A 26,332-nucleotide genomic window follows, 5' to 3' on the forward strand; every position below is an offset into this window, starting at 1 on the left:
AGAGGGCGAGAACTGGGGCCCGAGTCCCCGTTGTGTGAATGCTGGGGCACTCGCTGGGCAGCTGGGCTCACAGCCCAGGGATCTGGGCAAGGGGCTCAGGAGCCCAGCCCCGGGAACCAGGCGGCGTCTCACCCCCAAAGCATGCCTCATGCACCCCTTTGTCCAGCAAGGGAGCTGTAAGTGGGCCACGCTGTCATGGGTTGGCTGTCTCTTCTGATAAGGGCGACTGTGCGTGCGTCCGTGCGTGCGTGTGTGTGTGTGTGTGTGTGTGTGTGTGTGTGAAAGCCAGGGAAGCTCGCACGACGTCCAGCTGCAGCTTGCACACCTGCTCAGGGTCTGCACACATCATGGTGGGGATTCGCACAAACGGCGGCCGAAATGCACGGAGATGCCCTTGGCTGCAAATCTGGGGGTGCGTGCGCTCCAATCTCAGCCTGGTTCGAATCCGGGGGGGGGGGGGCAGCTGGAGCAGGCTGCTGGGCCTCGATTCCCCCCCGCACGCCCACCCGCACCTCGTGCCCGGCCCAGGTGTGGGATGGAAGCCCTTTCTGAGCCCCCGCGGGGGGCCCCCTTCGAAAAGGCCGCACGGTTGCCCCTGCTTTCTCTGTCGCCCGCGCCTTCCGCCCGGCCTCCCCCATTCTCTCTCTCTCCTCTGGTGTGCATCACTTTCACCGCCTCTCCTCTCTCTCTCTGCTCCTCAGGAGCCCCCCCGCGCCCCCCCATTCCGTCTAACACGCATGGAGGTCACTTCGGGCCGGCCCGGCACCTTGCACGGCTTCTGCCTCCATCCGAGTTTCTCTCAGCTGACTCTCTCTCTCTCTCTCTCTCTCGCTCTCTCTCTCTCTCTCTCGCTCTCTCTTTCTCGCTCTCTCTCTTTCCGATGATTAATTAATTAATTAATTGAGACCTTGATTGATGCTAGCTGATAATTAACTCTTGTTGTACTAATAGTGTACTAATTAAAGATTGTGTTGATTGTTCCTACTAACTGCCATTTTTGTGTCTGAACTTTTAAGTTTGTCCAAGGAGACTGCCCCCAATTTTTTTACTCAGCCCCCCCCACCTCTCCCCCTCCCTCCCTTCTCCCCATTCCACCAGTCCTGCTTTCCTGGTTCTGCCTGGCTATTTCCCGAGGGGGGGTGCTCCTTTGCAGGGGGGGAGCGTGCCGGAGATGCTCAGGACGGAGGCCGTAGGGCAGAGGGGGCCGAGGCTTCCGAGCATGTCGTGGCCAGGAAAAGTCTCGGGGGGCAGGTCGTGATGTGCCATCGACTCCCCAAGGGTGAGACGTGCGGAGCACATGTGTTGCCGTGTTGCCGGTTGGATCGGAGGCCTCAGGGACTGGGCTCCGGGGCGCCTCCTGCTTGCCGGCCGGTGGGGGGGGCGGCGGCACTGTGCCGGTGATGCGGGCGCCTCCTGTGGCCGGGGAGGGTGCCCGGCCCCCCCACGGGAACCGCTGCTGCTCCAGGAAGACAAGCGGGGGGCTGGTCCTTGTGCTTGGAGGAGCTCGAGGAGGGCTATGGCTTCTAGATGTGCTGGGCTCCACCCCCCAGGATGATGGGAAGTGTAGTCTGACCCAGCTGGGAGGCTTCATGTTAGAGAAGGAAGGCCGTTCTAGGGCCAGTTTGGAGAGGAGCACGGTCTGCCTTGCGAAACACCGAGGGCATCCGGGCTTTTGCCGCCTGGCTGGCTGGATTCGCACCCAGGCCCAGGGAGCACCCCGCGAGCTCCATGGTCAAGGCCACCAAACAATCACTGGCCAACCCCTGTGGGTTATTCCCAGCCAATCCGGAGGCTTCAGAGTGCCACCTCCGGTCGCTCGCAATCCGGGGAGATTCTGGGAGCCGGAAATAGCATCGCCGGTCCCTGCTGGGCCAGAGCCTGCCCAGGACCGAAGCAGGTGCCCGAGGGCGGGAGGGAGGTGCTGCGAGCCGCAGGCAAGGCTGGCGCTCCCAGGGAGCTCCGAGGCGCCCGCTGAGGCCGGGCGGGAGACGGCAGGGTGAGGGGAGTGCGGGAAACCAGCCGGGGGCATGCATGGGGGGGGCCTGGAAGCCCCGGGGGTGGGACCGGGCCCCCAGAGGGACTTCGGCCGCGGAACCAAGGTTCTGCTCGCCGGCTCCCGGGCCCGGTCTCTGCTTTTCCTTCCCGCGCAGCCCTGCTTTTGTTCGGGCTGCTAGGAAGGCCCGTGGCTCTGACCCCATGGCTGGCCCAGGTCCAGATGCTTTCCTTGCAAAGTTTCTCGCGGCAAGTTGTCTCCCAGGGACAGGAGGAACGGCGACCTCACTCTCGCGCACGCCATAAATGCACGTGCGAGTCCTTATGCTCTTCTGCCCCTGGCTGCTGATGGATTCGTGCAGGGCGGGGTGGGCAGAGAGTGGACTCCAGCCCCCAGCATGCTTGGCCACTGCCCATGGGGGTGGAAGTCCACCCCGTCGGCGCTCTCATTCTTCTGGCTCACACAAGCGATTCTGTCCGGCGGGCTGCCCTCGCCCGGCCCTTTTAGGCTTGGAGGAAGGGCAGGAGCCAGTGGGATTTAGGGATCCACTGGCATCCCTTTCTTGCAGAGTTTGGGGGAACAGGAAGCCTGAGATGAAATGGGGGTGGGCGAGGCGCGCTCTGGATCCAGCCCCCACCCAGCCGCTCTCTCTCCCCGCATCCGTCCGCATTTGACTTTGTTTGCATGGCGTTGTCCGGACTAATTACTAATGAGCCCTGCTTCCCCCGCTGCCCCCTCCCCCTCCCCCCCCTCCACTCGACTCGACTCGGGGAAGGGACAACATCCGTCCGTCCGTCAGCCAGAGAGGGGCTTCCCGGGAGGCCCCTCCGGACACAGGCGCCCACTCCCCGCCCAGCCGCAGCCCCCACCGCACACGCGCAGCAGCCGAGCATCCCTCCCCCGCCTCTCCCGCACGGGCCGCCCGCCCACCTGCCCGCCCACCTGCACAAGGCTTGATGGTTCAGGCGAGATCGCAGCCCCCGAGCGGGAGCGTGTCCCCCCGCCCGGCCCGGCCCTCCACCGCCTGCGCCCGCTCGCCCCCGCTGGACCGGCGGGGCGGCTCAAGCAGCGCCTGTCTGCAGCCCCCTGCCGGCCTCCCCTGCCTGCTCAGGAGGGGGGCGGCTCTGGGGCCGCTCCGAGCCGAGGGACCCACGGAGGCGAGGCAAGGCTGAGGCCCTCCGGACTGTGCCGCTTTCTGCTCCCGGGTATTTGAGTGATGGCCTGCAGGAGTGAGCTGCTCGCATCCCTGGCGGGTCCTGGCTGCCGGCTCGGGGATGGAGGGATGCGCGGCTCAGCACTGCCCCTTGCAGGACTATCCGATCGCCACAGGTCTTACTTGCCGGAGCTGGAGCTGTTCTAAAATGCACTTTCGGGGGGGGGGGGGGATTGGTGGCAGCTGCACCCCTCCTCCTTTTCTGATGGCCGCCATCCCATACTGTCTGCCAGAAAGAAACCCAGCCTTCCTATGCAGAAGGACTTAATGCAAATTGTTTGTTTGCAGGTCAGTTAACGAGGAGGGAGAATGAGGGGACCCATCAGGAGGGGCAGGTCTGTGGCTCCATCAGTCTTAGCCACCTTGGCCGTGGCGAAGGAACAGGGGCTTTCCGGCCCCCACACCTGGAAGGCGGCATCTTCCCTGCCTCTGTTTCAGTCTGCAAACTCCCCCCCCCCCCCCGCCACTTCTCCTCCATCCTCTTGGTTTGCCTTTCCTTCAGAGAAAGGGCCGTTTTATTGAAAAACAAGCCCGGCCAAAGCAAACTAGCAAGCGGCTTCAACCCACAGAGCCGCTAAGTCGCCTTTCCAAGTCCCCATGACCTTAAAAAGACAAGGATGGGGAAAGAACAGCCCGAGAAAAGCCGCTGACTGAAGAGCCTCCGCACGGGCCGCAGCGAGCACAGAAGGCCGCGAAGCGCCTCCCTCTTTCTCTCTTTCCTTAATGAATTTGCCACCTACAGAAAAGGAGCTGTGGGGCGACACGGGGGGGGGGGTCCCCGGCAACATCTCTACACCCCGTCCAACTTCTTGAAGGAGGCGAACCACCACCTGAGACTTTTCCCCCTTGGAAAAGTCCCCTTTGGGCTGAAGATTACATTCCTAAAAGATCCCTTTCTCCTAGGAGATTGAGCCCCTTTGAGTCTGTTTACTTTAATCCTGATTTAAGGGGTAATTTCTGCCGTCGGAAGGGGCATCTCGCAGTGTGCCCATCTGTTCCATTAAATATTTAAGGAAATTTCCAACCTGCGGCATAGAGAAATCGAGCAGACTGAGCGTGTGTGAGACTTCCCCGTCCGATCCCTTCATGGGAGCATGTCCCATGTTCCCCACATTCACTGGCTGCAAGGGGGTGATTTTGCGAGGGGTGGTCACCGCAAAAGAGGGGAGATTTTCGCCCCCCCCCCCAGCCAGATGCTGGGCCCAGGGATGTGTGAATCAGGAACCCTTTGATGATTCGTGCTGGCAGCTCCTCCTCTGAGCACTTGTGTCCCTCCAGATGTTTGGCCTACAGTTCCCAGCATCCCTCAGCATGGGCTAGGCTGGCGAGAGCGGATGGGGATTTGGGCCACAACATCTGGACCCCTGCTAGGAAGCATCCAGTCCAGACCCCGAGATGGGGGGCCGAGGGCCCGACGTGGTCTGCCTGCAGTTGTCTGGATAGCGGAGTCAGAGACAAAAGACACTCCGCCACTGTCTTTCTCACTAAGGTGAAATATATTACATTTCTGCTCAATTTATGGCCATTCATTCCAAGCTTGTATCTTCCGTTTTAAATTAGCACCTCAGTGACCAGCCCGCCAGCAAAAAAAAGAATCCCGGAAGTTCAGCAAGAGCGCGAGGAAGTTGGGTTTTTTGTATGACTTTTGTGTAGGCTTGGAAGTCATTTTTCAGATTCTCCGTTTTGTTTTTTCATCTTACAGCGTCATGCAGCCTTCCCCAAGCCGGCTCCCCCCAGAGGTGTCGGATCACAACTCGTATCACCTGGCCACGCTGCCTGGGATGATGGGAGTTGTAGTGTGGAGGCCCACTTAGGCGGACAGAGCGTTAACAAGGATGTGACCTTCAACTTGGGCTCCTCAGCACCTGCCTTCTTGCTGCCTTTATTTATGCCTCCTCTGGAATCATTATCGCCTCATTAGCACAACCCCAGCAGGCAGTCCCCGCTCAGCACTAACTCACTCCTCCGCTGCCCCTGAGCGCTTTGCCTTGCCTGGGAAAGGTGAGCGTCCGCAGGGGGTGTTGCTCCGGCCCCGGCCCCTCCAAGGAGACCCTCCGCCCGGCCCTCTGGGTGCTCGCTGCCCTGCTCTGGTGCACCCGCAACTGGAGTGCTGTGCTCAGTTTTGGGCCCCTCATTACAGGAAGGATGTAGCCAGGTTGGAGTCAGTGCAGCGCAGGGCCACAAGGTTGGTGGCCGGTTTGCAGGGGATGCCGTATGAGGCGAGACTGAGGGAACTGGGTCTCTGCAGCCTGGAGAAGAGGAGACTCAGAGGGGATCTGCTGGTGACATGCAGGTATGTGAGGGGGTGTCACACGGAGGTGGGCAGAGACCTGTTCTCCCCTGCAGAGGAAGGCAGGACGCGCTCCAACGGAGCAAAGCTCAGGGAGCCAAGGTTCCATTTGGAGGCCAGGAAGGGCTCCCTGACAGACAGGACCCCGCAGGTGTGGAAGGGGCTTCCACAGGACATGGCTGAACCCCAGCAGTGAGGGTGTTTAAGGATAGGCTGGAGATGCACATGGTGGGCATGCCAAGAGCAGAGCTGGGGGTCGGACTAGGTGGCCCGGGAGAGTCCTTCTGGCTCGCTCTGTGTCTATGTTTCTAGCCTGGGTAGAGTAGCCATGCCTCCCACTTAGCAGAGGGCAGTCCTCAATAGTTTTGTGTGCAAAAAGGCACCCTTGATCTGCAATTCTGTCGATGCCTGTCTAGGTCACCAGCTAACCTCTGATTCTGCATGGTGGACTTGAGATGGTAGTGAGATACGAAGCAAGCCTAAAACAGGGGCAGGACACCTCCTTGGGTCCTGGGGCCTGAGTATTACCTGCCCCCCCCCAAAAAAAACCCAAAGCTGGAACAAGGCCCAGTCCTTGCAGCCCCGTTGCACAGCCCTCTCTGATTCCACAGCTGTGAAATCGACCGCACTGGCCAAGCGGCAGATTTTTGGTTTGCGATGTGTCCCCTGGATTCTTTAAGGCTTGGTCTTATGGCCGCTCAGACAAAGAAATAGGCCCACCCTGTCATGGGCTCCAGCCCAGTTTTTCAAGCAGGGAGAAGCCCTTTGAAAGAGACTTGGTCCATGCTGAGAGGAGCTCCCCTTAGAAGCCCGGGGGGAGTGGCCCACCCCCATTCCTGAGCTTTGCGTCTCACCTGGGGTGCGAGCAGCATGGCGGGGGGCTCGGGAGGGTGCCCAGGGGCCTCGTTCCCGCAAGCCCCTGCCAAATGGGGCGAAGCTCCTTCCCTGGGCGAAGCCCCAGGTGATCTCTAGCGTGCGATCGATCGGCAGTAATGAAGGGATCCCCCCCACACGGCCCTGCTCCGCAGTATCTCCACTGCTGGCCCAAAGAGGCCGCTGGATGCCTCTCGCCAGGCTCCTGGCAAGTCTCTGGCCAGAGGTGGCCCCGTGAGCCGGACGTGCTCTGCCTCTGCCCGGAGGGCCACCCACCCCATGCCCGAGAGCAGCCTCGCTCCGTGAAAGCCGCAGTGGCAACACTTGCACTCCTTCCAGCCTTTACCAAACACATTTTGCACACCATGGATTTTGGGTCCGATCCAGCATGGGGCGGAGGGCACAGGAGGGCTGAGTTCTTGGAATAACCAAGCTGCCCACTTCCCCCCGGCGGGATCGGCGTACTCGAAGCTTTCAGAGTGTCTCTGGGGCTTCATTACAGCTTAGAGGGCCCAGAGGGCAAATGCCCTGCAACCGGGGAGGGGAGAGCTTGCGCCATCTGGGAATCCGCCCAGCGGTGTTTTCATTTCTCTAAAACGGAGCAAAAATACCAAGGAAGCACAAGGCAGGAAGCCGAGAGATGCAGAAGCCCCCGAAGGAGGCTGGAACCCACAAAACCATTTATGGTGCCGTGTGTTTCCGTGGAGGCGCAGCAAAGCTCCCTCGGCCTAAATGGGTTTGTGGTCTGCTGTCAAACGGATAAAGCCAATCTCGTTACTATAAATAAAAGGCCAGCGAATGCAACTTAGCAATCAGAGGGCAACCGCGCTCTCTCTCTCTCTCTCTCTCTTCCCCACTGCCCCCCCCACCCCCAGTTTGGGCCAAGCTATCCCAGAACGAAACAGCCCTGCAATGAAGCCCACGAGGTTTTAGGCTTCCAGGCAAGGTTGCTCTTCCTTCTTGTGTCCTTGTGTCTCTTTTCCAGACATTCGTCTGTCGTCTTTTCTCTTTGAATCCGCTTAATTGAAACAGTGAGCAATCTGGCTCCGTCCCTCTGCTTTGTGGGGGTGACTCCCAACGCCTCAAGGCAGAAGAGAAGTGGCGAAAACATCCCACCATGAAACGGATGCCGTGTCAAACTGCATTCGTTAAAAGCATGCAGCAAAAACACCATAGGAACAGCCATTTCGAGCCCCTGTGAATATTCCAGAAATTCTGTGTCTTGAGCCGGGGGGCTGCGTGTGGCTTGGCTCACCTGGAAGCCACACCTTGGTTGCAGCAGGTGGTCAGCTTTGCAAGAGACTCGGTCCACACGTGAAGGAGGCCGCCTTGGAGGCGCTGCGCCCCCAGTCCTAGCATTGGCGTCTCAACTGGGGTGCAAGCACAATGCCCTCCTGCACGTGGCCAGGCGCATCAGCGGGCACTGCTCCTGCACCTTTAAGAGGTGCATGCCCAGCTGCACCTGTGGAACTCCCTCCCGCTATGTCACTGTCCGAAAGCAGAGGGCCCCTGCCGGCAGTCTTGCCTCTGGCCACCTCGGTGCAGCGCATTCTGGGTCCGCACCTCAGCGCCACACGCTGGAAACCGGCAAGCAGCTCTCCATGGTCCTGAACGCCGAGCTGCCTGCTGCCCTTCGGTTCGGTCCGGCACCATGGACGGTCGCTGCTGCTCAGGCTTCTGTGTGACCCGGGGCTCCATCACCGCTCCTGAAATCTTTCCATGCCCAGAGGGACCCCGTGTGGGCACCAGGGCTCAGGGTAAGACTGGGAGCCGATCCCACGGGAATTCTTCACGGCCGCAGTCCTCGTGTTCCTCTTCAGAGCAGCCTCTGAGCAGAAGTTCCAAACAATATGCTCCTGGTGGCATATTCCAGCGATCTTTCTTGCCGAGGGCCACCTCCTGCCCCCAAGCCTCGTGGCTGAGTGGGGGGCCCAAACCTACCCCTGTTGAGTCCCAAGTCCAGCACTAACCACTACTCCACACTGTCTCTCAGTTCCCTGCCAGGCAGCACCAGCCTCTTTCTCGTCCTCCCAAAAGCGACCGACGAAATAGTGGGAAGGATGCGATGCAGCAAATGCTGCGCTGTAGAGGTGGTCCTCAGCACCTGGTATTCAGAGATAGACTGTTCCTGTATGGGGTGGTTCCACACAGTTGTCATGAATTTCCCTGAAGTATTTTTTTTTAAAAAATTAGGAAGGCGCCTGGCACAAAGCCCCTTTGGTGGAGCAGCAGCTGCTTCAGCCATCCGTGGCTTTCCGAGAGTTGCTAATCACTGGAGGTGCCTGCATAATATTGTGGGATTTCCCAGATTAGTCCCAGGAGAGGCAGAAAATATAATATAACATTGTGTCTGTGCATATTTTATGCAAAACGAACCCGATGTTTGAATATTTTGAACAATATTTTTAGGAATACTGGCGTGCCCTCCTGCTGAGCTGAATAGCCTGGTATTGCAGGCACGGGCCAGCAGCAGCAGCTTTCCAGGGTTCCAGGAAGGCATTTTCCCGGTCCTGTTTGGGGATGCTGGGGGTCATGCCTGCCCCTTCTGCCTACCGGCTGAGCTATGGCTGTTCTAGGGAGCCGTTCTTGGACTCTCCCTCAGTCAGACCCTGGGGTCCAGTTAGTCCAACTCTAACAGGCAGCAGCTGCTTTCCAGAATCTTAGGTAGGCGTTTTTCCCGCCCTACTTGAAGATCTCGGAGATCCACCCTGCGACTTCTGGCCTGCCGAGCCAGTGCCCTCGAGCCTGCTACAGCCCTTCCCACGTTACAGCCCTTCCCTCAAAGGGAGCAAAACCAGCGTCCGTTGCATGGTGCCTGACCTTGGGTTCCTTCCGTGTGCGTTGCCTGCCTTCTCCGCTGCATCCTCAACTTATCGCTTTATTGTCCCATCAGCGGCTTCATCCTTCCCACCGGCCAGAGGTGAGCGCGAGAACTTTGTGTGTCCAAAGTGGAAGCACCCCGCTGGCGGAGAGGAGATCTCAGCCGACCCTGGGGACCCCAGAGTTTGCAGCAGCACCCTAAAAGCAGCCCCCTACGCGTGGAGGAGAGAACTGCCCCTCAGTCCTGCTCCACGGCACACAAAGTGGTCCGGAACGGCTTCTGGGGTGTCTGTTGGAGGAAGCGTGGCCGTAAGAAGCCCGTGGCGTGGGGGCCACCGGCCATGCAGGAGCAGGGCAATTACGCTGGGGCGGGAGATGCTGACGACAAGCACTGAATCCCATGTCGACCTCTTAAAAGCAGTGGCCCCATCAAGAAAGGAATTCCAGGGACAAAAAGAACCGGAGAACCACAGCTGGGCCACTGCCTTTAGACAACCCCTGTGGGTTGAGGGTGGGTTGCTGAATGTGGATTGTTAGTCAGCCGTGGTTATTGGAACCCAACTGCTCACAGAAACCATGGTTTGTTAAACACAACCCACTGTGCTGGAGCCAGCAACAAACCATGGTTTCTCTTCATGGGTTGTTTGGGCGTAGGGAACCATGACTGGTTAGCATGACTGCATTCAGACAGCACAACAGCCCGTGGTTTAACTGCAGCCCACATTCAGCCGGCTTGTTGTGTTGGCGAATAGTAGAATAGCAACGCAACGATGCCGTGAAGGGAAAGCCGCGCAAAACTGGACTTGAAGGTCTGGCCTTCTTGCCGCCGCTCTCTGCAAATTCTTCGCCAAAGTGACTCCTTGCTCCAGAGACCCTTCCTGGAAAACGTCTGCAGAGGGATTCTCGGGTGGCAGAAAGGCTGCGGCGGTGGAACTCCTGCGGGGCGGGAGGCGTGGGACACGCTTCAGTGAAATAGGGCCGGGGCTTTTTTGAAGGAAAATGGGCCGCTAGGAAATAGTTTCACACCCTGGACCATCAACCCTTGTGCAAATTGCTCCCCCCGCCCCCCCCTCGCAGTTCTGCCTCGTCTCTCTTTCCTCTTTCTCCTCCCTCCCCTGCGAAAAGCAGTAAAAATGAAAGGGTGGCAATTCTCCACAAGACAAGCAGACATAAAAATGTGTCAGCAGCCCCCTGTCCCCAGAGACCCCTCTTCTCCCTGCCAGGTCCCTGGTGGGTTAACTCTCTTATCTCCCTCTCTCTTCCCACCCTGACCCCTTCTCCCCACAACGCCTGCGCTCCCAACGGACAGGTGACCATCTCCGTGGACGGGATTCTCACCACGACCGGCTACACCCAGGAGGACTATACCATGCTGGGCTCGGACGACTTCTTCTACATTGGGGGGAGCCCCAACACGGCTGACCTGCCCGGCTCCCCCGTCAGCAACAATTTCATGGGATGCCTCAAGGACGTGAGTCGCTGGGAGGGGGGCAGGGGCTGGGCCAGGTGGGGGTTTGCTTGCAGGGCTGCGGGGGGGGGTGGGCAGGGTGAAAATGTAAGGCTCTCCGGCTGGCGCGTCCTTCGTGGAAAGGCATCGCTAGCCTTGGAGGCTTGGGACCTTCACCCTGAATTGGTTCCCCGAGGCCCCAGAAACATTTCCCGAGGCCCCAGATCAATTTCCAAGAGTCCGGAGTGTCTTTTGGTGCCAATGGAAAGGGTTATTTTTTCTCCCCACATTAATTGCCGTACAATTTTTGAAGGCGGTTGCAACTGGGGAGGGAAGAGCTCACCCTCTCCTTCCCATATGCAGCAACCCCCCCCCCCTAAAAAATAAAGAAAAAGGCCCCTTCTTTGTGGGAATAATGTGTAGAAAGATCCTTTTCCACTGGCTCTGGAAACCAGGGAGGGCAGCTGCAATTAACTGAAGGATGAATTTTATCTGAGATAATTTGGGTGAGAAATTAACTGACTGGCTTTTCCTCCTGTGAAATGTAGAACAAGCCCAGCCATTCTTTTAAAATTTGAAAATATGGATGTAAATTAAGCATATGCAGATTTACGTCCTATAGACCTGAGCTCCCAAACTCTTAACTGCAGGAAGCGAGCAGCTGGGTTATTAACAACGGAGTTAAAAGACGAATAAAGGAGGGTCAGGAAACTGCAATGAAACAGGATTCTTTTTGTCTATGTTCACCACAAAAGGCAAATACCTTTTTGGCAGAATCGGTTCCTGAAAAGAGAATGAGGAAAATGGTGGTGATAAGAGGCAACAGTCTAGTCCTTATTGATAAACTGAGATGGCTAATGAATTATATCCATTCTGGAGCTCTTAAAGAACTCAAAGGTGAAACTGAGAGCCAGGGTGGTGTCGTGGTGAAGAGCATGGGACTGGGACTCAGGCAATCCGGATTCGAGTCCCTCTCGGCCATGGAGCCCGCTGGGTGACTCTGGGCCAAAGAGACTCAGCCCAGCCTACCTCACAGGGTTGTTGTGGTGGGGATAAGATGGAGGAGGAGAATGATGTAAGCTGCCTTGAGCCCTTTGTAGGAAAAAGGCAGGATATAAATCGCAATAGAAATAAATAAATAAATAAATAAATAAATAAATAAATAAATAAATAAATGAGGAGCAGCTGACGCACAAAGGAATTTGGGGGTTGTCAGCCCAGTTAAAATATCCACATCTCTCTTACCCCGCTTTCCTCTAAGCTAAGCATTTCCGGTTATTGTAATCTTTCCTCTTAGATGAAAACTTTCTCTGCACTGCTTCATTTGGAAACAAATGAAGAAAGCAGCAAAAGGGGAAGGCATTTCCGTGCTCCAAAGTAAAACAGAAAATCCTCCCTTGAAAAAATGTTATTACACCCAGTACATTTGGGAAGGGACTTGCTTTTCTCGGTGGCTATAATGATAGTATCGCAAAAAGTATTCGTGGTTTAACTCCTTCCCTACAACCCACAAATGTATATATTTGTACATATATATGTTAGAACAAGTAACATACAAAAGAGCATTCATAATCTGCAGCATTTATAAGTCACAAACCCTAAAGAAAATGTTTGCTTTGGGCTTTGTTAGAGAGAAGTTCTATCGTTTAGCCTTTTCCTATAAAAGTTTTATTTTGTGAGATCTGTGCACACACGTTTGAGGAGAATCCGATCCAGTGGTCTCCCCCGGCTGGTAAAACATTTCCATTGACACAGAACCGCAGTGGCTTTATTAGCAGATTCCTCTACAGAAGCGTTTTCTCCATGGTTCCTCCTTTGAAACTCTGATCCCGCTTTTAAACAACAAAACCATCCTTCGAAGAATTGAATTCTGGAGGCTGAAAAATTGCACGGAGCAAATGTCAAGCTTCTTCTTAGAAAAGAGATGCTTCTAAACCAAAGGATCTGAACTGATACAATTACTTTAAGTTTGGAAAAAACTGCACTCGTTAATTCATGTAGGAAGAAGAAATCTTTCCTGTAATGAAAGAGGATTGTCTGTATATTATCAACTGCTGATTTAGGAGAATGCAGTCAGGGTAGGTTCCCCGTGCTTCTTTCCCCCCACCTTGAGACAGAAAAGTGTTGGCAAGTTTATTGCGATACATTTGGAGAGAGCAAAGCCGGTAAGTAAGAAGTCAGAAGTGGATAGATGGGAAAGATGCTTCTCTAGCGGGATGTGTGGATAAAGGGCCGTCCAGGTTCTCTGTTCATGGTCATACTTTTGGCAGTCTCCATTCAGTTAACCGCAAGGTGTGCTTGATTTTCACCTGCTTAAATGGGTGAAAGTCACCTCCAGTCACAATAAAAAGGGAGGCCGGACTCACTGGGGCCACGTTCCCGAGGCTCAGGTGTGTCCCGTTCACACCTGGGCCTCTCCCGTCCCTGCACAGGTGGTCTACAAAAACAACGACTTTAAGCTGGAGCTGTCGCGCCTCGCCAAGGAAGGCGACCCCAAGATGAAGATCAATGGGGACTTGGTCTTCCGCTGCGAGAACGTGGCGGCCCTGGACCCGGTCACCTTTGAGTCCCCGGAGGCTTACATCTCGCTGCCCAAGTGGAACGCCAAGAAGACGGGCTCCATCTCCTTCGACTTCCGCACCACGGAGCCCAACGGGCTGCTGCTGTTCAGCCACGGCCGGCTGCAGCCGCCCAAGGAGTCCCGCTCCGAGCGCCTGCACAAGGCCGACTACTTCGCCATGGAGCTGCTGGACGGGTACCTGTTCCTGCTCCTGGACATGGGCTCGGGCGGCATCAAGATGCGGGCCAGCAGCAAGAAGGTGAACGACGGAGAGTGGTGCCACGTGGACTTCCAGCGGGACGGGCGCAAGGGTGCGTAGCCGTGCGGCGCCTGCTCTCGGGCTGGCTGAGTGGGCGGCCCCGTCCCGGCTGGGGCTGGGGCTGGGCAGGAGCCCCCCGGCTTCGTGTCGGGCAGCGGAGCAGCGGGGGGGGGGCGGGGAGCAGCGACTGGGCCGAGCCGGTCCTCACACCTCCCTTGCTCAAGGAGAGCTCGCCTCTTCCAGAGCTCATGCCCCAAGGCTCGGTTTGGATGCCAGGAAGGCCTTCCTGACGGTTAGGACCCCCAGAGAGCTGGCTGGAGCCGAGGGTCGGACCCGATGGCCTGGGAGGCACCTTCTGACTCACGCCATGTTTCCTACCAGAGGGTTCCTCTGGCAAAATTTCCCCCTGGGGTTTCCACCCTTCCCCACGTCCTCAAGCCCTCCTCCTCCCCCTCCTCCACCCTCCGCCTCCAGGGCCTCCCGGGTTTCCCTCTGGGGACTTTCTGTGTGCGAAGCCGGCAACCCACCGCTGAGCCGCGGCCCCTCCTGGGGATCAGTGGTGCTTCCCTTCCCTTCCCTTCCCTTCCCTTCCCTTCCCTTCCCTTCCCTTCCCTTCCCGAAGCTTAGCCAGGCAGAGGGGCTTCCGCAGCAGGTTCTGCCCAAGAGTGGGCCAGGGGAGGGGGCGTTCGGCGAGCCGCCGCCCGCCCGGGGGCCCCTCCTGTGACGGCCCCGCCTGTGCGCCCGGCAGGCTCCATCTCCGTCAACAGCCGGAGCACCCCCTTCCTGGCCAGCGGGGAGAGCGAGATCCTGGACCTGGACAGCGAGATGTACCTGGGGGGGCTGCCCGAGAACCGCCTGGACCTCATCCTGCCCCCTGAGGTGTGGACGGCCTTCCTCAACTACGGCTACGTGGGCTGCGTGCGGGACCTCTTCATCGACGGCAAGAGCCGCGACGTGCGGCGCCTGGCCGAGGTGCAGAGCGTGGCCGGCGTGTCGAGCTTCTGCTCGCGGGAGACGCTCAAGCAGTGCAGCAGCTCCCCGTGCCACAACGGCGGCCTCTGCCGGGAGGGCTGGAACCGCTTCATCTGCGACTGCGTGGGCACCGGCTACCTGGGGCGGCTGTGCGAGAGAGGTGAGGGGGCGCGGGGGGCACGCCGACTCCTCTTCGCCGCTGTCGTGGCTGCGGAGGCGGGTGGGTGTTTGGGCCAAAACGGAGCACACGCTTTGTTTTAAGCACACGTCCGTTGCTGCGCAGGTGGAAACGCCACCAGCGAGCGCGTGAAAGCACCGACGGGCCCCAGGGGCTGGATCCCGGGTTCTGGGGCCGCCGGGAGGACACCCTTCCCGAGGAAACCTTCTCGGAGGCCTCGGAGAAGCTTTGCCGAGCGGAGTCGGAACGCTGCAGCCTCCGCAGCCCCCGGTCCCTCCGGCCGGGCTTGCACAGAATGAGGGCGTAACTAGGGAGGAGCGTGGTAACCGTTCCCCTTCTCGCCTTCTCTCTCTCTCCCACCCGGCACGGCGCAGAGGCCACCGTGCTGAGCTATGACGGAAGCATGTACATGAAGATCATGCTGCCCACGGTCATGCACACGGAGGCCGAAGACGTCTCCCTCCGCTTCATGTCGCAGCGGGCCTACGGGTTCATGATGGCCACCACCTCCAAGGAGTCGGCCGACACGCTGCGCCTCGAGCTGGACGGGGGGCAGATGAAGCTCACCGTCAACCTAGGTAACTGGCCACTCAGAGCGTTCCGGGGAGCGGCCTCCCCTTCGTTTCCGCCTCGAGTCGCCCTAGGGGAGCGGTGGGTGCCAGTGGCCCTGTCCAGCCGCCGTGAGAGGCGGCTGGACCCAGGCCCAGATCAGGGGTGGGGAGGTGGGGGGAGTGTTTCTTCAGAGAATAATTCTCAAAGAGGGAGAGCGCCTGCCCTTGGAACGCAAAATAATTCTCACACTCTCTGCAAGGCAAGGCCCGCCAGCCCCTTCCCCAGGATCTTGTCACTGCACAAAATGTGAGGGCAGGCGCGGTATTTCCCTTCTGTCTCCACGTTGCACGTGGGTCTTGTGTGCACAGGTGTGGTGCACAGGTACGCACAGGTGCGAATCACCTGGGAGAGGTGCCAGTTTTGCAGAAGCTGAGTCAGGAGAGTAATGGCCATGCTTGAATTCCAGATCTGCCGGCGCCAGTCTTCCCTGCACCTTGGGGACTTCAACTCCCAACGGCCTCAGCCAGGAATTCTGGGAGTTGTAGTCCACAACACCTGAAAGGCCGGTCTAGGCTGCTTCCCAAAGACTATCCCCACTTTCTTGGGGCTTTCAGAAAGGCACCTTCTGTGTATTTTAAATACTAAAAAAAATTCTATTTCTTTCCTTCTGTTTATTTTTAATATTAAAAAAGAGCATTTGCCCGCTCTTGCATTGGCCGAGGGAATTGGCTGGAATTGTCCGTAGGCCACAAACGCCATCCAGCTTAAAGCTTGCGCCAGCCTTAAATGCACAACCCTGTGAAATTCATCCGCCCTGCTGTCTGGCGCAACAGCCCCGTCGGAGCCTGTCTGCAGACGAGTCCTCCAACCCCTGTGGATTTTGCTTTCCAAGGCACGGCCACAAATTCGTGCCACTGCTTAGATCTCCGTGCACGGCGGGTGGGGGTGGGGGTGGGGGTGGGTGCAGGGTGGAGGGGGGCAGGAGATGGAAACCGTCCCAGATGTGCTCTCTGGCTGTCCCCCTTGCGGGCTGGGTCTTTGGAAAGAAATCCCCCCCACCGCCTCCGGGAACCGACTTGTCCTGTCCGGCGTGGCAGTGGGGGGGAGTCGGCCCTTTCTTTGGACCTGGGCCTGCCCCCCACGTCACCCCACCCCACCCAGGCCCTCTCGGGTGGCCAGGCAGGGAAAGGGGCCGGATTCCTCTTTCCGAAGACCCTCCCGCGCTTCTCCGCTCCCCACCTCCCCACCTCGGGCTTTGACCTTCACTGGCACATACATGCCCAGCCCGGAGCAAACAGCCACGGGGACCAAAGGAGGCCAGCCTTCCCCGCACCCCCCCATGGCCCCAGACCCCCTTCCCCGCTTCCCGAGCATCCCCCCCACCCTCCATCTCCCGCAGGGGCCCCACACGGGCTCCGGAAGGGCCCCTTTGGTCCCGTGGCTGTCTGCCTCCACTGCTCTGTCGCGGTTGACGACGCGCACCAAAGTCGGCTGTGCAGCCGGGAGGAAGGGGGGCGCCCCCCGTGCCCGGAGGAAGCCCCCCGCCCCTCCAGACCACCCCCGCTGGGCCTGCGGAGACTGCGATGCGCCGGAAGCCCCCCACCCACAGAGGAGCCACACGGGGTCCCATGGCGCTGCTCCGCCCCGGCACATGGCTCCGGGGGACCGCCGGGGCGGATGGCGGGCCCTGTCCTTGGCCCGGGCATCCTGACGCCAGCCCTGCGGTGTCGGCCTGCTGTTGGGTGGTGGTGCGGAGGAAGCGGCCCCAGTCTCCGGAGGTCCAGGCCGTCTGGGTGGCCGGGCCGGGGCCTGGCGCAGCTGCGCGGCCGTCCTTCCACTCGCCCTCCAAGCCGGCGATCGGGGCTGGAGGGAGGGAGGGAGGGCTGCCCCTTCCCCTGCACAGCTGGTCTTTGCGAGGAGCCGCTCTCCAGCACTGAGGAGTCCCCAGCCCCCTGGGGCGGGGGCACGGGCACTCGCCTGGGGTGGGGAAGGGGCTGGAGGGGGGACTGCCTGCCGGCCCCCACAGAAGTGGGAGCTCGCGTCTGCGCACGAAGCAGCCATCCCGGGCACGGCACGGACGGGAACCTCGAGCGAGCCAGCCGGGGCCGGGGCGCAGGGGCCGGGGCCGAATTCAGCTTCCAGAAATCCTTGCGGGCTGCCTTCCAGGGTCTGCAGGGCCAAACCCCGAAGGAGAGTGGAAGGGCTGTCCGTTCCAAAGGAAAGAAGGGGGTGCACAAGGAAGGACATGCGGGTGCGTGTCAGCAACCCCTCTTCTCCAAGCAGCGCCCAGAAACTCAGCGGAGACCTGTCTCGCCTGCCATGAATGCTGACAGGTGTCCCAGGTGTGCTCCCCCCCCCCCGGCAGGCAAGTGGAAACTGGCCCCAGGAATGTTGGATCCAGCCCAGCTGGGGATTTGGCAAGATCTATCACCTAGATTTAAGAAACCAAAACCTGGCCTTCTTATCCAGAATTAAGATTCTGAATTTTGAATAAGTCTTATTATTCAAAAGCTTACTTCTCAGGGCAGCAGAATCTGGCCAGTGCCTGCGGTTTCTTTCCTCTACATGAGGAAAGGCCTGACAGTCTCTCTCGCCGCCCCGAAGACGTGGTCCCCCCCACTTTAATTCCTAAAAGTTCTCCGCTGATGATTCCTTCAGTTTCGCCCCACCCCTATGTCCTTCAGCTGTGCCCGCCACCCTAAGGACTAGAAGCTTGACTTCCTCAATGAGAGAAAGCACCTTAATTGAGGTTCTCAAGGAGAGGAATTGCGTGGTCCCAGAGTCCCACTTTCCTTTCTGGGCCGTCGTGCCTCCAGGTCCGTGCCCCCAGTTTGTCCGGCTACTTTGTGCGTAGACAGGGAGCGGGCGCGTCCGTGGCGCCCGGCCGTGGGGGCAGGAATGGGGGTGGCCGCACCCCTGCTCCCCGGTGCGCATCCGGGGGCTCTTCCACTCCTCAGTGCGGAGACCGTGCCCACCTGGTGGCGCGTCCGTCCCCGGAGGGTGGGCTGCCTCGTGTTTTGGGTGTTTGGTTGCAGGCGTTTCTCTGAAGGATATCAAACTCTCTCGTTCTCTTCTTTCTCCCCTCCCTACCCTGACCCCCCCATCTCAGACTGTGTCAGGATAGGATGTAACCCCAGTAAGTTGGCTTTTTTTTTCTCTCTCTCAATTCTTCTCCTCTTTTCTTCGACTCGTTCTCTTTTCATCTATGGTTGTGGTTTGGCTTTTCTCCAGGCCGGAAAGGAGCTGGGCTCTGTGTGTGTGTGTGTGTGTGTGTGTGTGCGTGCGCGCGCGAGGGGGGGTCCAAAGAGTACTGAACTGGGGGAGTTGGGAGAGGGTCACGGCGGGGGCGAGGCGAGGCGAGGGCGGGGGTGGCGCAGCGGGCGAGGGCCGAAGGGTTCTGTCTCCAGCTCCCGGAAGCGAACGGCACGGTGGATTCGCTCCCCGCTTCCTAAGGAAGCCCCCCAGATCCTGGAACCGGCCAGCCCACCCGCTAAATGCCACAGCAAGGCCAAATGGGCAGAAGCGCTCCAGCCCCCGTGCTGAGGCCACGGAGCCCCCCCGACATACCAAACCCACATGCGCGGGTGCCCCCCAGCCCCCTTACAGCCCCCGGAGCATCCGCAGCAAGCCAGTCCCCCACGCAGCCGGGTCAGGGAAGGCGGCAAGACGGGACCGGGTTCCCCTCCAGGTGAGTCGCCCCCCCGCCCCGCCCCCCACCCTGGGTTGCTCCTTGGTGGCGGTTTGTGGGAGCACTCGGCACCCACGGCCCCACCGGGGTGGCCGGGGAGTTCCCTGCGGGGGGACGTGCCGGCACAAGGCCCCGCGCCCGGGGAGGGCAGGGGCCGAGCGGCCACCCGTTGGGAGGCTGCAAAGGTGGGCGGACTGGACCGGACCGGACCGGACGATCCGTGGAGGAGCAGCTCGCTCGCGCCCCCCTCCAGCACGGGAGGCAGTGCCCCTGGGGGGACCAGGAGCCGGGGCACGTGGGCGGGGGGGCACTGCGGCGCCTGTCGGTTCCCCCCGGGCAGGTGCTTGGCCTGGCGAAGCGGGCTTGGGCCCCTTCCCACGGGGCTTCTCTGGCACCCCGATGGGTCCTGCGTCTGCCCTCTGGTAAGGGCCCCCTCTTGTCCGTGGCTTCTAGCTGGGCGCTTGGTCTGAACGTCGGCGAAAGCGGAAGGGCGAGCCTTGTGACGCCCGCCATGCCTTTCCCCTCGTCGTTGTTGCTCTGATGGGGGGTGGGAGAGACTGGAGAACGGGTGGGCGATGAAGAGACCTCAGGTGTGGACGCGGAAGGCGTGCAGGGAGCGAAGCGGGGTCTCAGCCGCGAGTGGAGGGCGCCTGGCTTCATCGGGTCAGCCAGGGGAGCTCCCATCCCTGCATGGTCGGGGCCGGAGGTCTGGGCTGGCTCTGGTTCGGCCTGGGGGAGAGGAAGCCGTGGGGCTGGTGGTGCCCAGCGCAGTGCTGGCCAAACCTGGCAGGGCCCAAGGAGAGCCGCACCTAGATTGCCGGGCTGAGCAATCCTGGCCGTGTGCTGTGGCTGCAACGAGGAGCGTGCCCACACGAGGGCGCCCACTCGGGCCCTGCGGGGCGCCGTGCGGAGGCGGGATTGATGGCTTTGCTGCTTTGAGCTTTAGCTGCCCCCCCCCCCCCCGTTCCCACAGGCCCTGAGTCTCCAAGGAGCATCCTTGTCTCTTAAGCTATAAAGCTGGGGGGGGGGGCACCCCAAACCGGTCGCGCTTGGAAGCAGGGGCAACAGAGACACCCACCGCTTTCCTCGGGGGACTCCTGGAACTGTAAAGCCCTTTTTGTTGGGGGTGCTGGGAACGTGTGTCTCCTGACCCGGTCGGCACGGCGGAAGTCGGAGTGGCCCCCATCCCGTCAAAGCAGCTTTCCACGTACACCCGAGAAGACGCTTCCCAGCCAGTCCAGAAGGATCGACGGCTTGTCTCGCTCCGGGGGAACAAAGGCGGCTGCTTCCCCACTTTTCCAGGCGGAAGACGGTCCGGAATCTCCAGCCCAGCAGGTGGACCACCTGTGGGGCACGTCGAGATGGCCTTCCTGGACCCCTCGCGTGACTCCCCCTCGGCTCTGGAGCCAAGCAAGAGCCTGGATGGGTGGACAATGGAAGCGGCGGCGCTGGAGGGCGCGCCTGGCCCTGGGACCTCTCCGGAAGCAAGCTGCTCTCGTCAACAAGTTTTGCGGGGAGATCCTGCCAAGGGGGAAAACGGCTGGTTTTTGTAAACTGGCGATCGGCCGGGCCCGAGGTTGGGAAGCTTTAGCGGCGGAGCCGGTATCCACGGGTGTCTGGTTCCCGCCTCAGTCTCTGCATTCCACGGAGGCCGACGGATGCCCGGCCCTCTCTTGGCCTCCACCGCGGGGAGGGCGCCTTGCCGAACCCCCACAAATGCTGAATCAGTGCCCCTCGGCCCAGGGACTCAGGGGGTTCTCGGGGGCTCCCACCTAGGCGTGTTGCTCAGGAGGGGCCCCCAGCCCTTCGGGGTAAGTGGGTGTGTCGGGGATCTGGAGCGGCTCCTGGCGCCCTCACACGATGGCCGCGACGGGACGGGGCCCTCCCATGTGCAGGCCGCCCGGGTGGAGGCATCCTGCCCGCCACGGTTTGGCTCCGGCGTGTCAGTCGGGAAGACTCTCAAGAAGGAAGACACAGCCGGGGTGGCCGGGAGCCTGCAGGGCGCCAGACGAAGGCCCTGCAGGCACAGCCGGGGCGCGATCCGGAGCCCTCCTTCCTGCACCGCCGCTGACTCGCCCGTAGACCGTTCCAAGAACAGGCCGCCATGCACGGGCAGGGGTGCCGAGAACCCCCTTCCAGTCCCGAGGGAGCCCCGGCTGCGGACTTCCGGACACGTGGCCTCTTCCGCAGAGGGCTGAGCTGCTGGCCTGCCGATCTCCGGGGCGGACGAGGCGACACCTCGGCGGCCAAGCCAGCGCCCCGGCCTTTGCAAACCGTGTCTGGACTGGACTGGACTGGACTGGGGCAGGCCCATCGGGGTGCAGAGGAAAAGGAAACGGAGGCGCCAGAGCGTCCCTGGGGATGGTCAGCTCAGGCAGGGAAAAGGATTCGGGATTCCTTTGCCCACAACGCCGTCCTCCGGAGTAAGTCCCTCTAGGTTGAATTGGGCTTACTCCCAGGTAAGTGCCTAGGACTGCAAGCCGAGGGCACAAGCCTAGGAAGGCTTTGACAGAGAAAAGATCCTGTAACTCCCAGCATGCCCTGGCCTGCATGGGGAATGCTGGGAGCTGGAGGCTGGGGGATGCTGGGAGTTTCCAACCTTTTTTCTGGATAAATATGCATCAGATCGTGATCTTCATTCAGCTACACAACAGGGCACCAGGGCATTGTCGGCTGTACAAACCGTGTCCAGATTCCTTTTCTGTGCAATGATCTAGCAGTTGCCAAATTCCGGGACACGCCTGGTGTGTGGCAAGCCACTTGGGGAGGCCGGTCTGCCACAAGCCCTGGACCCAAGGAAGTCCAAGCCCCCAGCCCGCCATGCGTGCAGGCTGATTGCTGGAGAAAGCACTCTGCACATGTTTGGCAATGCCTTGCTGGGCTCCGTCACACCTCCCTCCACGAAAGCTCTGATTCCTTCCGTGAGCTGCAGAGAGAACCCGGAGTCCTGGCTGCGGGACTGGCCACGTCTGGGGTGGGGCAGGCCGTCCGTGCAGCCTGGTCGGTGCCAGTTGGGCGGGAGGCGATTAGCAGGTGGCTCTCACGCCCCCGGCGGGACCCGGGCATCCTCTTTGGCTCCGTCCGGCCAGAAGGGAAACGCGTTGACTGAAGAAGGGAGGCAGGGCCCGGTCTGAACGCGGGGGGGGGGGGGGGGTCTCCATCTGCATTCAGAACTATGCCTGACGGTGGGCAACCGGAAATGGGTCGCTTGGCGGCCCTTGACGAAGCGCGATGGAACAAGGACGCCACCCCCACCCCCATGGCCAGCCCGAAATGCATCCCTCAGGTAGCTTCGCCCAACCTGGTGCCCCCCACCCTCAGGTAGGGTGAGCCTCGTCAGGGCATCTGGAGGGACCCAGGCTGGGGAAGGCTCCCCCAGCCCAGTCTCCTGTGCCAATATTCGTGTATTTCCCCCTAGCAGCCCCCTGCCCAGCTTTGCCCCAAAGACTCCCAGAAGGAGCCTGCAAATTATCCGTAGTACAGAAGTCCCTGCTCTTTGGCTTGCAATCTGAAAGTCATGGCACACAAGGAAAAGGGGAGGGGAGGGAAGAGGAAAGAAGCAGCCAGCTGAGATAGAAACTAGCCATTCTGCTCGCAGCCTGCTAAGGTAGAAGCAGCTTGGAATGTCCCTGGGGGAACTGCTGCTGTTTGGTGGTGGCTGAGGGAGGACAAAGGCCGTCCTGTTCAGCAACTTTGCAATGCAGCGCGTGGCTGGAATTTTTAGCAGCTCGGAAATAGTTGCGTGCAAGTGGAGGCTGATGAAGGGAAGGTTTGTGCTCGGGAGGAAGCCAAGGAAGGATAGGCCGTCGTGGGGAGGCGCCCACCGTGCTCCGGGCGAGCCGGGAGGGCCCCTTTTCCAGACCTGGCAAGCTCTTCCCTCACTCTGCCGCCTGCCTCCCACCACCAGGGCCTTAGGTTTCGGCAGAGCGCCACCTGGTGGTGCCACCCGGGTGCCCACACTCCTTCCCAGCTGGCTCTTGGGCTGGAAGCCATCGCCCCATCCGGGTGTCCAGCTGTGCCTGTCCCTGCAGTTCCAAGAGTGGCTGGCAGGTGGCAGCCTTGGCCCTTGCAAGCCTTCGGCCCACGTGTCCTGGGAGCACAAGCTCCATCTTCCAGACACTCCCTGGGGGGGCGGGGGGGTGCATTGGACGTCGCTGAGCAAAGGGCCACGAATCCCGGTTGACTTGACGCGGCATTGCCACGAATCCCGGTTTGTTGAGCGACGTTTCTGAATGCTGTGGCGAAAGCTGCCGGTGAGGCGTCTCCGGGGAGCATCCGGAGGGGCGGCAGAATTGGCTTTTGCACATGGAGGGAAAAGCACCGCAATTCAAGGCGACGCCTTCGCATGTGCCGGTTCCGGGCCCCACGTGCCGGGCGTCCCTATTCCACATAGGAGCGGCTCTTGGGGTCGCATCCCAGTGGGGAGGACGTGCCCAGCCATTCCTAAAATGCCGGCTTGCTTTCTTTAGTCTTGCACTAAAGAAAGTGCGGTTTAGGAGAAGCATTTCAACTTTTCCAAATGCAGGTGGGAAAACTGCACCAAGGCCTAGAGAGGAGCAAGGAGAGAGGCGCTTGGGAGAAAGGGAATGGCTTTGAGTGAAATCCTAGCCGATCATATTCCAGAGCCAGGAGGGCCGCCTTTTTCCATGGGCCTGAAGTTCTGCACCCCATTCCGGGCGGCAAGCATTTGGACCCTCCCACGATGCTCTGGGATTAGATTCCTGAGCTAAGCGAGGCAGGCAGACTGGGCCGGAAGGCCCTGAACTGCAGGTTGCCCAACTCAATCCCATACCAAGCTCAGCTCTAGATTCCTTGAGCTCAGTTTTGTCTGGAATTGGCATTTTATCCCTTACAGCTGCTGGACGCTGACCTGGGAAAATTTGCACACAAACCGAATGCATGAGTGTGGAGCTCTGGTCGTTCCTTCGCGAATAAAGTTCCTAGTCCCCCTGGTTCTAAATCAAAATCTAGTTTAAGGAGGGGTGTGGGAAGGCTGGTTCACCAGCTTCTCCAGATGGGGGGCTTTCCCACCCTACCTGGACATCTTCTGTCTTTGCCGGAAGGGTGGGCAGGCGTCAGGCCCTTCAGCTGAGCCTCGCAGGGATGGGCAGCGGCTGCGCCCAGGTGCCTGAGCATACCTGCCACGGGGGAAGAGCGAGCGGAACCGGGCGGAGTGGCGCTGAGCTAGTGCGGGCCCTTGGGAGAGCCCTGGAGATGCTTGCCACTTGGGGCGCGGGGCAGCGGGCGGCCCAGCGACAGCTCCCCCGCTTGGCCCCCCGAAGCCGCTGACCCGCCTGTCCCGTCGCAGGCAAAGGCCCGGAAACCCTCATCGCTGGCCACAAGCTCAACGACAACGAGTGGCACACGGTCCGCGTGGTCCGCCGTGGCAAGAGCCTGCAGCTCTCCGTGGACAACGTCACGGTGGAAGGTAAGCCGAGGGAGGTGGCCCGCTGGGCTCGGGCGCCGGGGAGGGCAGGGAAAGGCCTGGGACAGGCGGCCTGAGGGCGCTCCTTCCCCAGCTCACCTGCGGGGCCTCGATCCCCTCGGGGTGCCTTGCCAGCCTTCTGCATCTCTGGCACCCAGGTGTGCAGGTGAGGCGTCCATGCAGTTTTCTGCTTCTGCCACCAGAGGGCGGCGCGCCTTCTTGGGCGCCATCCCCGCAGTGGCCGCCAGGGGGCGCCGTTGGCCAGAGAGTCAGGCCAGGGTCAGGCACAATGCAAGCTGGGCGGGGGGGGGAGCTTTAGCCCAAAGGGGGGGGCAGGTCTGCATTCAGGATGTGGGGAAGGGAGGCAGACGGGCGGTGTGGCGCCCCCTCCAAAGGAAGAGGGGAGAGCGTCATTTTCCCCTTCTCCTTGCCGCAGCCTTGGCAAGGGGAAGGGGAGGCGGGCTGGGCAGCGAGCCCCCCGTGGGAGGGGGCACCTGGCCGAGGCCCCCCTGCGGCCCCCCGGGGCACCTCCCAGCTCCGAGTTAACGGCGCCCCCGTCCCCACCCCAAGCAGGGCAGATGGCCGGCGCCCACACCCGCCTGGAGTTCCACAACATCGAGACGGGCATCATGACAGAGCGGCGCTTCATCTCGGTGGTGCCCTCCAACTTCATCGGCCACCTGAGCAGCCTGGTCTTCAACGGGCTGCCCTACATCGACCTGTGCAAGAACGGCGACATCAGCTACTGCGAGCTGAACGCCCGCTTCGGCCTGCGCAGCATCATCGCCGACCCCGTCACCTTCAAGAGCAAGGCCAGCTACCTGGCGCTGGCCACGCTGCAGGCCTACGCCTCCATGCACCTCTTCTTCCAGTTCAAGACCACGGCCACCGACGGGCTCATCCTCTTCAACAGCGGCAACGGCAACGACTTCATCGTGGTGGAGCTCGTGAAGGGGTGAGACCCCCAGCGGCCCCTGCCCCGCCTGCAGGAGGCGTCCCTGGCGAGGCCCCGGGGGCTCGGCACAGTCCCGCGGCTCTGTGCGGGGCCACTGGGACTGGGCCTGCTGTGCGTCGGCCCCCCTCCCTGCCCGGTGATGTGAGGCAGGCGCGCTCGCTGCTCAGCCTCTCGCACTGCCCGGGCGCGGAAAAAGTACCCACCGCCGGGGCAGAGGGCACCGTGGCGCCACTTCCTCTACCGAAGCAGCTCACTTCGTGGGCACAGTCTGATCTGAAAGCTCTTTTACCTGTGTGGATTCAGGTCTAGATTTGCAAATAGCGAAATAATGAACTGGGTTGATTTCAATTTCATGCAGGCAGAGCCGGCCCATTTGTTTCTCCTCCAACGCATCCCAAATAAAATCCATTTTTCAATTCATTTTGTCTGGGGAGAGCGGAGGGAAGGCGAACCCTTCTCTTTCTGGCTGCAGCTCCTTTGCTTGGTAACGGGGCTGAGACAAGAGGAGTCGTTAATAGATTCTTGGACCATGTGCTGGGCTGGCTAGCAAGGAGAACGCAGCCTTCCAGGCTCTGCGTGGCCCTGGCCGCATCCTGCCAGAGCATCACACTCGGAGCAGTGGGTCTCCGCATGATTCTAGCTCTCATTGTTCACCTGTCCACTGGGTGCGCTCCACAAGCGCAGTGCTGGCTCCCCGTGTATTGAATTTCTTGGGCATTTCCTGCCGCTCTCTTTGATCAGGCTAGAAGGAAGCCGCCGTTCCTGCCGCTCCTAGTCAGATCTTCCCTACTGAATGCGGCTTGGCTTGCTCACACGAGCCACCTGCCGGGGGAACTCTGCTCGTGTCTCGTTCGGCGAGGCCGGGCCCCCGTGACCCTTCCCTCTGCCCCCGCCGCAGGTACATCCACTACGTCTTCGACCTGGGCAACGGCCCGTCGCTGATGAAGGGGAACTCGGACAAGCCCGTGAATGACAACCAGTGGCACAACGTCATCGTCTCCCGCGACACCAACAACGTTCACACCCTCAAGATCGACTCGCGCACGGTCACACAGCACTCCAACGGCGCCCGGAACCTGGACCTGAAGGGTGAGCCAGCCCCCTTTG

The 26,332-nt window shown here is 60.4% G+C and overlaps 1 protein-coding gene across 1 annotated transcript in view; it reads left to right on the forward strand.

The window, feature by feature from the left end:
- The window catches only part of NRXN2 (neurexin 2), a 223,678-nt gene that overhangs the window by 78,955 nt on the left and 118,391 nt on the right, over positions 1 to 26,332 (forward strand). Inside the window, exons 8-15 of the mRNA XM_044448354.1 lie at positions 10,499 to 10,660; positions 13,069 to 13,507; positions 14,204 to 14,587; positions 14,980 to 15,183; positions 18,267 to 18,293; positions 24,154 to 24,273; positions 24,844 to 25,225; positions 26,124 to 26,314. Of these exons, the coding sequence (XP_044304289.1) occupies positions 10,499 to 10,660; positions 13,069 to 13,507; positions 14,204 to 14,587; positions 14,980 to 15,183; positions 18,267 to 18,293; positions 24,154 to 24,273; positions 24,844 to 25,225; positions 26,124 to 26,314 (1,909 nt within the window). The remainder of the gene's footprint in view (positions 1 to 10,498; positions 10,661 to 13,068; positions 13,508 to 14,203; positions 14,588 to 14,979; positions 15,184 to 18,266; positions 18,294 to 24,153; positions 24,274 to 24,843; positions 25,226 to 26,123; positions 26,315 to 26,332) is intronic.

Source organism: Varanus komodoensis, unplaced genomic scaffold (assembly GCF_004798865.1).
Source record: "Varanus komodoensis strain SLA01 unplaced genomic scaffold, ASM479886v1 scaffold55, whole genome shotgun sequence".
NCBI classification, from domain to species: Eukaryota; Metazoa; Chordata; class Lepidosauria; order Squamata; family Varanidae; genus Varanus; species Varanus komodoensis.